General features: G+C 45.1%; 1 protein-coding gene across 1 annotated transcript in view; it reads left to right on the top strand.

Annotated features, from left to right (window-relative positions):
* The window catches only part of LOC135900501 (piwi-like protein 1), a 69,033-nt gene extending 55,710 nt beyond the window's left edge, over positions 1–13,323 (top strand). The window contains exons 6-7 of the mRNA XM_065429981.2: positions 6,134–6,517; positions 11,649–13,323. Of these exons, the coding sequence (XP_065286053.1) occupies positions 6,134–6,517; positions 11,649–12,104 (840 nt within the window). The 3' untranslated portion in view covers positions 12,105–13,323. The remainder of the gene's footprint in view (positions 1–6,133; positions 6,518–11,648) is intronic.
* Positions 13,324–14,180: the final 857 nt, after the last annotated feature.

The following is a 14,180-nucleotide window of genomic DNA, read 5'->3' as shown; positions in this document are numbered from 1 at the left end:
TTTGGATCAGCGCGCTGGAAGAGACGGGACATGTCTTCGATATACATGCCAATACACTCCTTAGTGTGCTGGTTTCTGGCTTGTAGAGTGTGCCCTGCCTTCTTCCGCCGATCAGTGCCGGCATACGTGGCAAGCAGCTGTCACCGCAATTCTTCCCATGAAGATAGCGCTGCTTCATGATTGATGTACCGTGTCCTCGCTGCCTCTTCTAACGCGAAGTACATGTTGTGAAGCTTCCGTGCCTCGTCCCAGCCGTTGAAATCTGCAACTCGCTCGATGTGCTCTAACCAGTCTTCCACATCTTCGAACGTATCGCCGTGGAAGGACTTGGGCGTTCGCCGTGGGCACACGATGAGCTGGAGACAATGCCACTGGGCTGGTCATGGTTGCACTGTCGCTGGTAACTGTTGCCTGCACTGCTCCAGCAACAGGAAGCGGTCCGAACTCAGGCAGGTCTCCTCGGATGCGGTGGCTTGGGGGCTGGTGTACTGGAATCAGTTCTCTGGGTTCCAATCGCTGAGGGTCGGGGCTCCGTTCTGTTACGAACTGGGGACTTCCAATCATACCCCGCACCTCCATCAGAAATGTAGCACTCCTCAATGAAGTACACTAAACAAACTGGTTTATTGTGGGCGAACTCGTGCCTGGAAACTCAATACTAAGCACTCGCACAATTTACTAGAAGAGTTAGGAGCCTCATCAACAGTCAACCGCGTCTCCATGCCGAGCACACTTTTAACGTGCCCCGAAGGCCAGGAGTCACGTCGCTGTATCGCCACGGAACCACGCCGCTGTATCGACGCGCTGTATCGCCATGCGCGAGGCGTTGCTGGCGCTCTTGTAATAGCGATGCTATGAGTAACGGGCTTTAGCGATGAGGCGCTTAAAAGGGTACCTCACGAGAGTGCTCATAACTGGCATGTGGAGAGCTCACTGCAGCAATGTATTGGCGCTCTGGCTGTCTCGCGTGTCCATGTGACTGGCTACGGAGCAGCATGGCACAGTCAACACTCAGTGAGGCAGATTTGTGTCATGCGAGAATGTGCTTTTTCTTTGCTTTTTTCCGCTTATTGAACGGCTCCTAAAGTAAAACACTTGTGTTTATCAGTATTTCAACCTTTTGAAGCATTCTCAATAACATAGTATGAGATGATGTCTGTTAAAACATCTGTGAGTGAGCCAAGCAGGCGTGCCCTGGCGTGTGTTTCTTGTAGATGCAGACCGCTATTCCTAGCGGGGTGCAGCAAACACAGGGCGTGCAAACATAAGCCTGTGTGCGTCGGTGAGCATACTTGTGGTCTGGGCTTTTTTTCCTGGGGTTTCCTTTCTGTCTGTGGGTTCCCCTATGCTTCCCTTCATTGCGACAGAAAGTTGTCTGTAACTCCCGCATTCAGAAATGCATCTTAACTTGAAGACCATGCTTGACTGAATCCAAATGACGCCTGTTGTGGACGCACTGAAGAAAATGCATTTAGAGTCCTGGGGACACGTTAACGTGCGGTGTCATTTAGATCAAGTCAAGCATGAGCTTCATTTTTGGACGCATTTCAGAATACAGGGGCAGGTACAGTATAACGATGCTATAAACTGCATTTTCAGAATTCAATAAGGCATTGGGATGAGAGAGAGAAAAGAAGGGCAGTTAAGTCGTCCAGGTGGCACCTGGTTTGCTACCCTATACTGGGGAGACGGGGAAGCGCGAAAAAGAGAAGGAAAGGAAGGACGATTGATGCACGTGCGTGCATATTATAGTGTCCACCAAACAATCACAGGCGGTTGCAGAGCTTAGTCTGTCATCTTGAAAAATTGTGGCAGTGCTTTTGTGGCCAAAAGCGCATACAATAGTCAAGGCCATGGTGAGCAGAACTGATGTTTGTTTGTTTGCTTATTTGTTTATTTATTTATTTATTTATTTATTTATTTATTTATTTACTTATTCAACATACATTACTGGTCCATTCTAAGGCAGTGAGTAAGCGGGGTAATATGTACAGAGTGAAAAAAGAAGTTAACATCATACAAGGGTAACATGTAGTACACAAAAAGGTAACAAGTGGAGTTATACGCCATGCGCAGTGCCTATAGAGGCGCCACTAAAAGCTGTGTAGCGGTGGCTGTTGGAAACGCAGGCGGGCCTCGTGCCAGACACCCCTGCTTCCATTGAAGGCATGACTGAAGTGTGTGCGTGCGATTTGCCGCTTGTGCGTGTCCCAGATAGTTACTTCTGCAGCGCCAGTGTGCGCAGGGAAATCGCACTGTAAATAGCGGACATGTGTCTGACTTCACAGCTGTCTAGGACAACAGTGTCTCCGTACGTGACAAGTTTTTGCTGCAAATGAGCATCGACAAGCTTGCCTGTGAAGTGGAGCTCATCGCCAATTTGCCACTTTCATTACAACGCCCCGGCCTCTATCGGCTTCTTTGTTGGCCTGTGAACCAACGTTTTTTATTGTCATCATCATCATGCATACACTTGCTTCGTTTACATGCCGTGTATTTTTATAGTAGGTTGAGAGAGAGCCATTGCGCCTGCGAATGCATGGTTCATACAGGCTTGGCCACGTGAAAAGCCAGCGACGCTAAAGCTTGCAAACCAGCATGATTAGCTTGAGCAAAATAGCACATATAGGACTCCGGCAATAAATAAGGGTTGATTGTTTTTATGCTTCGTTTTTACCGCTGACAGGATGAATTTCACATGTTCCATCGCTAAACAAGCAGAGCATTCCTATGATTTTGCAGGAGCACGCAAGTGAGATATCAGAAGATGCCATAGCTGAAGATTTGCCTGCCTGGTCAGTCAAGAGCATATTGCTTTTATATATTATGTTATTTTTTAGTGTCACCACCATTTTTACTAGTATCACCCTCGCACCCAAATACAGAAGTAAACCGCATGTTGTATCGCCTGTTGTAGTGCCCCGAGTCTGAATAGCCAATGCAGCGCTTTTTAATTAGTTACAAGAATATGTTGACTCAATATTAACAGTTTGAAAGCAAATACAAAGCATGGCATTAAATAATTCTTGTAAACCATGTGCGACATTGAAATCATCTTCGAAGCAGAGGCAACTACAGTGAAGCAACATGAACATATATTGACTCATTTCATGCAAAAGAAGAAAAAAAGTACAAGCACTTGCAAGCACCACTAGTAAATGAAGGAAGCAAAAAAAAAAGAAACGTGAAGGTTTCAGAATTGACCACAATGCATGACATAGCCGGGGTAAAGTGAATCTGCGTTAGTTGCAAACATCAGGGCTTCGAAGTTTAGGCATTTCCCATTACCGCAAACTGATATTAAGCATTCAGAACGCGGTTCAATGCACTGTCAAAAGTTTTTAATGCTCACAGACACCAGGTTGTACAGTCAACATGTAGATAGCTGAGGTGAGCATACACCGAACGTTCTTAGCTACAGGTCGCATTTCAGTGCCATCGATAAGTAGAGCAACAGCTGATTCCATGCAATGCATTAAAGATTGCGTGACGCTTTTTTGAAGGTGCTGTCACTTGCTTTTTATTACTGAGCCCTTTATTCAATGCGTTTAAACACAATGAGCGCTTCGCCGTGTTCGCCATTCGTCATGTTCTATGCCAGTGCCCGCAGCGCAGTGTGCAGAAACAATCACCTTCCGTTGTGCTGAACCAGTTCAGTGACCAGCCTATGTCGGAAGAAAGAATTTTACATCTAAGCAACTACTGCGCTTCTCTCGAGATCGACTGGCCGTGTGAAGGCCTGTGATTGGAACGCTTTTTTCTGTTACAGGACACCCTTGTTAAACCGTACCTGCTTAAACAGTAGTTTCGTTTTAAAAGTAGTAAAGTCAAATTCCGGACTCAGTGGCCATTGAACATAATGTGCTTTGTATCCGCATAAACCGTACCTGCTTATTGCGTACGTATCGGTTAACATGTAGTGTTTACACTTTTCGTCGCACAAACACAATGGTGTGTTGTCTCCATCAGGCGGCCTGGCAGAACAACAAGCCTCAGAGATTAGCACAACAGCCTTCAAGCACCCTGTGCATTTGCATGTGAAGCCACATCAACATCAACATAATTTCGGCGCCATGCCAGAGCGTTGGGCGTTGTGCAAGCAAGAACTCGCATCGTGCCGAAACTCAGATAAAAAAGACACCGGGTGCTTAGCATAGAAGAAAAATTAGACATTGTTTGTGCTATCGACTGTGATGCAAAAAGTAGGTGCTGACACGTGACATGGGTCTACTGTTGACTACGATGTGTGGCATTTGGAATGCGAAGAAGTTGCTCGGCAGCGCTGCTGCGACCGCAAAGAGATGCAATGTCGGCTACAAGGTTCGACTTTTCGCCGTCGTTGCCTCTGTTGTTGCCGAAGTGTCACCTAGAGACAGTGATGAGGACGATGCGGAAAGTGGCAGCACCGGCGATTCAGGCCCGACAGTGGCAGAAGCTGCGCGTTACGTCAGCCTCATGAATCATCGCAACGAGAACAGCACCCCGCAATGAAAAGGTGCCTCGTGACTTCTGCAATGCTACCGCGCCTCTGCACGGAGAATATACAATGCCAACGCGGAATCTGCCATGCGAGTGTTTGCTGAGATGAAAAGCTGGCTCACAACTTCAGCAAGTTTGAGGTCGCTGCTAGGCCGCTGCGGCATCAAACAAAAATAACACGTTTGTTGCACGAAGTAAATGAATACTGCATGTTCTTTCCCCTTTCATCGCACTCTCTCCGAGTTCCGTTTTTGACAGGTAAGTGGGCGATCTTGTGCTATTTCGGTTAAGCAGTACTACCGTTTAGTACGTACTTTTTCCATGCTCCGGCTAACTACGGTTTAACAAGGTTTCAGTGTACCTGTTTTCTTTCTTTTTTTTTAACTTTTTTTCCTTGCTCCTGTCACTTTTTGTCGTTTTTATAAACCCTATGTGCCCCACCCCAGTGCAGGGTAGAATAATGGAAACTCGCCTCTGGTTAACCTCCCTGTCTTTCCTTTCCTTCACTCGCTCTCTCTCTCCACAGCTTCGCTCTGCGCTGTCTGTCTTAGCTTTTCACATCTTTTCTTCTTTATGTTTAAAGTGGGCATCCGGTCTCATCAGTAACAGCAGCCTCATGTTTATTCTATCTTCTGTACTGTAGATGAGGCAACTAAGTTGAAATGACCCGCCGTGGTTGCTTAGTGCCTACAGTGTTTGGCTGTTACGCACGAGGTTGCGGGATCAAATCCTGGCCACGGTGGCCACATTTCGCTGCGTGCAAAATGCTAAGGCCCCTGTGTACTTAGATTTAGGTGCACCCTGAACGCCCCAGGTGGTCCAAATTTTCACCGTCCCCAAGTACGGCGTGTCTCATAATCAGATCGTGGTTTTGGTACGTAAAACCCCATACTCTAATAACCTAATCTAAGTTCGAATGTGGAAACATTCACTAAAGGCACAATGACATCAAGCAAAAAATAAAAACATAAAAATCACTCTAAACTGTAGTAAACAAAGCGCGATTGCTTATCTTCGTTGAACAGCCGCGATCCACCGCCGACGTCATTCTTGCTAGTGAAGCAGCACTGGCAACTAAGTGAGTGCCTGGTGATTTTTGGTACGTTTTAAAGCAACGAACTATGCAAAGTTGTTTCAAGACATCGCTGAAGGCTGACAGAAGCGTTAAATCACTGTCAAGAACGCAAACATGTCAGCGCGCGCATAGGCGCAGACGGAACAGTGCTCGTCTGAGCCGCCTACGCTTCGCAGCCTTGGCGACAGGCGACGTTGTCAGTGCTTTGCGCATGGCGTATAGTACTCTAAAACATAAATTATACAATATTAAGAGTGCAGCACATTCAGGTCATTGCGAAATGTTTCGCGGTTCAATATGGATGCTGTGGGGCCTAGACGACAGTTCCAATGTGCAACAGCTGGTGGCAATGCAGACAACCTAAATGCTTGTGCCTGACCGTTCAAATGCATGAAACTGAGCGCATTGTGAAGATAGTGTGACATACAGTCTGGTGACTGAAGTGGCAGACTGTGCGACTCATTGATTTAGATGCACCTGTGAAATAGAAATAGAAGAACAGTAGCACTTTTCTTGATGGCGATTTATTGGCAGACATGACGGCTGAGGCCAGCAATGCTAAACTGCATCATTCTGCAGGTGATCCTGGCACGAACAATCAGCAACCGCCGTAATATGCGCTCGGTGGCCACCAAGGTGGCCATTCAGCTGAACTGCAAGCTCGGTGGCGAAGCATGGTGCCTGGACATCCCTCTGGTCAACACCATGGTGGTTGGCTATGACACATACCACGATTCGAGCTCACGCAGGCTCTCGGCCGGTGCCTTCGTGGCCAGCATGAACCGCTTGCTGACACGCTGGTACTCTCGGGTTGCCTTCCACGCCACGCACCAGGAGCTGGGCAGCTCTCTGGGCCTTCTGCTGCAGGATGCACTGCACAAGTACATGCAGGTGAACTCTGGCTCAGCACCAGACAGGATCATCTTCTTCAGGGACGGGGTCTCTGACGGCCAGATACCACAGGTGAGCGGCTCTGTGACGCTCGTAGCAGACTTCTCTTCAAGCAGGCCAGCACCCACGCAGAAAAGAGATAACGGAATAAGCAGACACGATGGTGCTTCAGCCACAGTTCAACATTTTTTGTTGGATGCCATTCACCAACTACAGACTCGTCAACACACCAACATTCACCAACTAGCCAGACTCGCCATGTTGTTGCACTAGACTCTCTTGTGGTCATTTCTCTTTCATTTTGCATATATATACATCGGCATCATGCCTGCAGAGATAATAAAGACTAATTATGGCCATCAAACAATGTTGTGAAATGATACGTTTTCAAAACAATAACAAATGCCTAAAGGAACTGATAAGAGATTGTGAATCTTAGCAGTATGAAAAGAAAAAAAAATTCATGCCAAAATAATTTTCTGCATTACACTAGTGAATGCTCTTGGCTTGCGTATTTTCAACTTTTTTTTTAAATTATTATGTATGCACGTGTAACAGCTACAGTATATCATATTTTTTTTATGTGTGTGTTTATATTATGTGCCCTCTAAAATGGGAAATCTGTTGAAATTATGTGCCCTTGAAATGCGTTGCAAACGCACTGCCTGGTTATATGGGGGATAGGGCCTGGTCAGGTAGTGTTGCTTTTTCCCTTTTCCCAAGTGCGTGAACTGTCACACTTGAATAAACTTCAACTTGATACTCGACCATATGGACTAGGCTAGCATAGGGGAAATGCAGTTTATAAATATTCACGCAGAAACTTCTCTGAGAGTTGTCGTAACTATCAGTGTTGACGAGTTACCACTCCGGAATCGGAATGACTCCGGAATCATTCCACATTTTCGTGACCCCAGAATGGAATGGGAATAGAATTAAGCACTTTTTGTTCAGAATGGAATGGGAATCGAGTTACATCTCTTTCAGAAAATAGAGTGTTTTTTCCTGCTGCGCACAACTTTTTTTGTCAAAATATGCTGAAGAACCTACTACAATTCCTACTACACCTACTACACCTACTACAATGCTGTCCTTGTAGACCGAGTTGCTCCGAAGTTTATCTCTGCTCTTCGCGTAACCGTGGCTCTATGCCATTGGTATCCGTCATGCGGAACTACGGCGGCGGCATACTGCCCCCCCCCCCCCCCTTACGCCTTGTGATTTTCTTTTACCTTGGCTGCGCCTTCGCCCCGGCCGCCTGCTGTGTCCCTACCCGTCACTTTTGTTTTTTCTTCCATCACCACCATTGGCGACTCGGATGCATATTCGAAAAAGTGCTTCTCTAAGTTGTGACACGTATTGACGCAGGCACGATGCTTGCGTTCACTGCAAGCTTTCGCATACCAGCTTGCGTTTACACACACGATGCAGGCCTCGTTCAATAATCAGATTAAGCGACTTAAAGCAGCACGGTTCCCTAACTCGTTGGTGACCTCAGTCACCGAAAGCCTTTTACGGAAGGTTAAAGGTACCAGTGCCACAAGGGAGGAAAAAAGAGCCAGAACCGTAAGACCTGCAGTGATTCCTGATGTTCATAAGGTCTCCCATAATCTCAAGAAGGTGGCAGGTCGGTATGGTGTACCCATTGCCTTTTCTGCCCCCGTCAAACTGGATCGACTCTGTTCGAGAACCACTCGCGAGGAGACCGGTTCGCAAGGCTGTGGCGAGGCTTCGTCCTACGGGAGATGCGCTACGGGTGTGGTGTATGAAATTCCCCTTGAGTGCGGCAAGTCCTATATAGGACAGACTGGACGCTGCATAATTGAACGAGCCAGGAAACACGAACTAAATCTAATCAAAGGTGGCATGGCACATATGCCTGCGCAGTGCAAGGCCTGCATGTGCAAACCACGTTTTTCTGAGATTAGGATTCTTGGCAGAAGTAGATTTCAAATGGCATGTGAGCTAAATGGGAGCTTACTATATAAAAAAGAAACGTACAAACTGCATCATCGATACATCTATCATGCTCTACAAATCGGAAACTAGATTGTTTGACTGCTGGATAGCGTAGATTTGTGAACAGCCAGCGCATTATTCATGGGTTACTGCCCAAATTAAACCAGTTGGCAGTTCCACCTGTGTTGTCTTTATGTGTCTTCCTTTTCTGTGTGTTAAATTGTGGCAAAAGACATGTATTTTAGCAAGTACCAACTAGGCCAACAAGCAGTTCTGTTGCAACGAAATTCAACTGCCTGGCCATTCCCTGAGCAAGAATGAGCTTAGTTTTTTCATACCGAAGAATTGAGTGGAATGGGCATTGTGGCAAGTTGTAATTCCACAACACTGGTAAGCACTGTGCCAGCTGCTCGTCTCTATGCAACCCAGTCTCATTATCAGTGTTGTGAAACTTTATTTGACCAGTGTAAACGACAGTGCTGCAGCGACACGAACTGCTGCAAATGGTGGCACAAGGTGAATTGATGACACAACCAAACGACTGCAAGTGAGAGCGCCTGCTGCGCTGATGAAATCCCGGTCATTATAAGCCATTATCGCTCTTTAGCGCCTTGTGCATCCACTAAGAACAATTTTCAACCATGATCAACTGTACTTTGGCACCGGCTGCATATGGTGTGGCCACACGGACTCTATATTGAAATTGATCGATGATTGAAACACAGTGCGACGAATGCTGATAGCGTCATGTGCACTGTGTTCTCACTGCTTAGTTTGCATGGAAGCAATGAAGCTCAATTTGCTTGCTATTGTGGACCCTATCTTGAAAGTGATTGTCATATGTGACAGGCGCACAAACAGGTTTTATTGTTGGGTGGAAAGCTGCCGTTGCAGCTTTGACTGTTGAAAAAAGAAGCATACGTATGTACATACTAAGAGAAATAAAAAGTATTTAATATAAACTTATTTATATACGCTTCCTTTTTAATGGTTCATAAGTTTTCTGAAAACATGATCTTTCGGCACCAATTGACGTTCTGTATGTTGCTAAAATGTTATCGTATGATGCATTTTCGAGCCCCTAGATCCCAAGAAACTGCGCGAGGACCACGCGATGGAGAAAAGTAGCTGCCCGCTGCACCAGCCTCCTCGCAATATTTGCCCAGCTGCCTCACATGAAAACGCTGGCACGTACTCGGTTTCCCATTCCAGTACCAGCAAATCATCTTCCGAGTCATCGCATACCATACTCGCAGCTGTGGCCACCAACCCTATTGGGCTAAGCATCTTCACCTCTCGGGTTTCACAGCACATGGGGCGTAGCACCGTTGTAAGCGCACTGCATGCTTTTAATAGGCAATAACCCAAATGCGTTGGCGTTTTACAGTGCAAGCGACATCGTGTTTCGTTTTTGTGGCATCGTAGCCATCATACTCCGGCGTCACCCACGAGCTCGATTTAGTTTTGGTTTATCGTCACCTTGAAATACTCTGCAGTAAGAAAATGCGGCGTCTTTTGTTGAGCATCTTTTGTTAGGTCACTCGTGCCCCACCATCTCGAAGGGCCTCAGTGTTTTGTGCCGCGATGATTTGCGCTGAGTGGGCATGTCAAAACTAACTTCCAAAATGCTCCACTCGAAGAAGCTGCTGACCCAGGTTGAATTCACGGAACGTGAACGTAAGCTTGCTGAAGCCATGAAAAAGACCGCACGCGTCTCGGGTGGCTTGGGCTCCACCAGCCCAGCATGCGTCTCTGGTTACAACTGTTTACGCAATGCTTTGCCTGGCATAGAGGTCGACTACAGTTGAATCGTTCACGTTTTAATGATACAGAAACTGAGTAATGTTTGTTATTCTGAAAAGTTTGGTATTCTGAAGTTGTAGTACCGAAATATTCTTGCATTGAAATTGCAAGCATTCAGCAGATTTCCAAAGAGTTTGTTATTCTGAAAAGTTTGTTGATGGGGTGTTTGTAAGCGAGGTTTCACTGTATACTACATGCTGATAACAAATATTGGATAAAGCAAAAGTACTTTAGTATAAAATGTGACCTTGTTATAATAGTGCCATGTTCCAGCTTGGTATGGACCATTGCATATGCCCTCCTTCTTCCGTCGTGCAAACACTATGATGTCTGTTTAAGAGTTGAAGCATTTTTCAAAGATCACCTGTACCAGTTAGCACAGTTCTAGTCCTTAAGCTGGTCCACTCGAAGAGGCTGGCTGACATTACTTGCATGAGAAATAGGAATGCATTGTTGAACTTATCCACAAAAATTCACGAACTTGTTTTTATTGCAATAGCAATAAAAACAGGCGGATTTCTGCCGTTGACGTTGCCATCGCCATGACGTTCTGTATAAGTGAAAGCATGTGAGGGCGAGCCAGCGAACACGGTTCAATCCAGTTACCCAGTTACTTTTGTGCTTCAATGCATAAAATGGCATTTTTCTAAAAAAAAATAGGGCGTAAATGGAACAAGAGTGCATTTTACTGCAAGTTTAATGGCAAAGAAATAAAAAAATGCTTTCATCCACAGAATTGTTTTCAGGTGGACTTGCCTTGCACTCTTGTGGGCTACAATTTATGAATTAAATTATGGGGCTTTACCTGCCAAAACCACTTTCTGATTATGAGGCCCGCCATAGTGGAGGACTCCGGAAACTTCGACCATCTGGGGTTCTTTAATGTGCACCTAAATCTAAGCACACGGGTGTTTTCGCATGTTGCCCCCATCGATATGTGGCTTCCGTGACCAGGATTCGATCCCGCGACCTCGTGCTCAGCAGCTGAACACCATAGCGAGCAACCACGGCGGGTTACAACTTATGAATTGCAATATGTGCCATATAGTAATTACTTAAAAAAAAAAGCTTAGTGATTTTTTGTTAGTCGAATCTGCATTTTGATTTCTCATGCAAGTAAAGTCAGTGTCTTCGAGTGGACCACCTCAAGCACTAGAATTGTGCTTTCTTCCATTGGCAATTTTTAAAGATTACTTTATTCTTTGCAGGAAGACCTGGTATATAAGACAAGGGGGCACATTTCCACTATCTTCATTGCTTATTAAAATAGGAACCCTATCTATATATATTCCACTATTTACGTACATGCTTCTAACAAATATTTAATATAAAAGAGCTACTTTCGTTCAAGAAGCTGCTTTTTTTTGTAATAATGTAATGTTGGAGCTTTCCGTCCCCTCTCTTTCCTACATCATGTTGTCCTCTGTCCCATTGCACGCAGGTGCGGGAGTGGGAAATCGAACAGATTGTCAGCTCACTGGATGCGCTCTTCCCGGGCGTGGACCACAAGCTAGCCTTCGTGGTGGTCACCAAGCGCATCAGCACGCGCTTCTTCTCGCACCTGCCGAGCGGGGGTTACGGCAACCCTTCGCCTGGCACCGTAGTCGACACCGAGGTGACGCGCCCTGAGCGCTACGACTACTTCCTGGTGTCGCAGAGCGTCCGCCAGGGCACCGTGGCCCCGACCCACTACAACGTCATCTACGACACGACGGGCCTCAAGCCGGACCACATGCAGCGGCTGTCGTACAAGTTGACCCACCTGTACTTCAACTGGCCCGGCACCATCCGAGTGCCGGCCCCGTGCCAGTACGCGCACAAGCTGGCCTTCCTGGCCGGCCAGTCGCTACATGCCGAGCATAGCCCTCGCCTGGCGTCCAGCCTGTTCTACCTGTAGCGGGCTCCGACCGCTCCCCGAGACGACTGCTCCCCGAGTGAAGTCATGTCGAGATGGATGGACGGACTCACACTTTATTTGTATTTTTTTAAAGCAAGCATTCCATTTTTTTCTTTTTTCTTGTGCACAGGATTTACTATAATTGAGCTAAGTTATTGTTAGATGCTTTAACGACTCTGTTCTATGTTCAGTACAAACTTCATTTCACAGCAGCTTAGTTCTTACCAGATTTAATAAATACTATCTTCATCTTTTTCATGTAGTGGGTTCATCTTTTTTTTTAAAGCAGTTAAAAACTATTTGTCTTTCCGAATTTACAAAAACATTTTGCATGAATGCATTAAATGGAATGTGTATGCATTGTTCTGCTCTTGTTTTGGGTGTTTTTAAGTAAACACTTTTCGTGAGGGCGAGATCAAATTATTTAAGGGCTAGGGTACTTTTGTTACACGTGTGAATCATGTGTGAAAGCTTTGAGTACCATCTATGTAAGAGTAAAGTCAATGTGGGGACTTTGCCAACCGTCCATTCATCTTGCCTGGATTTTTACATTGTTTTGTGCATTTTCATTCAATTTTGTGTTTTTTTTTTTGGGGGGGGGGGGGGCGTGTGTTTATCATGCCTGGTATAAAAGTTGCTCTTCTTTAAGGGAAGAAGTGAAGTCTCCTAATGCAGTCATTTGCGGCACCATCAAGTTTTAAGAGAGGCCGTTATGTTGTGATATGAAAAATTTTTCATCAGGTATTACTGCGTGGTGGTATTTTATTGTATAGTCCAGTTACAAGGTTATTATTTTAATTATTTGCTCTCATAGTAAAAAAGTCTTTATGATTGTCTTGTTTTGGCACATTCTTTCTTTTTCTCACATGTACCTGTTCTAAACAAGCAAAATAAAAAGAGAAGTGTAGCAAATGGACAGCACTGGTGTAAAAAAAAAAAGGGAAAAAATGTCCAGGCAGAAGGATGTCAATATATATGTATATATATCCTCCAAATCTGGGAATAAACTAAATATAATGGAGGGTTATTTCATCATGTTTACCTGTTTAAGTAAACTACAGGAAAAAAACCAAAGAAGAACATTTTTTCTCATCCATATGCACATACAGTGGAAGGGTTTATGAAATGTTTTTCTGTAAATGTGATGTTTGTCAGTTATTTTGCTTTGGTTTGCTGTGATATTTGAAAATTACATGAATAAAATAGTTTGTATTTAGTTCTCGCTTCGTGTACGAATTCTTTCTCTGTATATCATATTAAGGGTCTCCCCCACAAATTGCACTATTTTCTCCCATTTACCGTTTGCATTGTTCTGCTTTGTATAGTCAATGAAGCATACATTTGAACTTTCGATCAGTGGATTTTGTTTTGGCATATAGGTTTTTGTGTCCTGCCCAACTGGGCAGCAGCATGCCTGAGCAAGCAGTGCTTGATGCCGGCAACATTAAAAAGGTGTTTCGATCATAGTTTCCTACAAAAAAAATTTACTAGGATTTCTCACGCTGCCGTACATTGCTGACCTTTGGAATGATGGTTAGTACACTATACATGGAATTGTCTCGAACTTCATGCTTGTGGCTTGAGACATCCTTGTGGCTTAATTTAGCAAACTCTATTTTCCTTTGTTAGCCCAAATTTTCGAAGCACTCCTATTTTTCTAAATATAGAAGGCAATAACACTGCAAACATGCATCACCAATGTTGCATTGATAATGCAGTATTTTGTTGAAAATGATCACTTTGCAAGGCTTCAAAGTGAGAAGGACAAGTTGAAGTTTAAAGCAAATGTACAAACCAGCGCTGAAGTGCAATGCTTGCAGCACCCGTAGACACTAGCAGCACAGTTCCCCCTAGAAGTGAATATTGTAAGAAACGCTATGATTTCAGTGTCAGCTAGCACACGGATACTAATGAGGAGTGCTGACATGTTCTCAAAGCCATAGAAACTGAACCGCATGTTTCGGGAATGTAAATTGTACTTGGGAATCCCGAGTGAAAGTAGAGGAATGCAAGGGATATTTTGCTAACAAAGTTTTCCGAAATGCCAGCCCACCGGCATAGACAGTATCGTGGCGT

Source organism: Dermacentor albipictus, chromosome 5 (genome assembly GCF_038994185.2).
Source record: "Dermacentor albipictus isolate Rhodes 1998 colony chromosome 5, USDA_Dalb.pri_finalv2, whole genome shotgun sequence".
In the NCBI taxonomy this organism is placed as follows: domain Eukaryota; kingdom Metazoa; phylum Arthropoda; class Arachnida; order Ixodida; family Ixodidae; genus Dermacentor; species Dermacentor albipictus.
The sequence above is the reverse complement of the archived record's forward strand: the minus strand, read 5'-3'. Positions and strand labels throughout refer to the sequence as shown.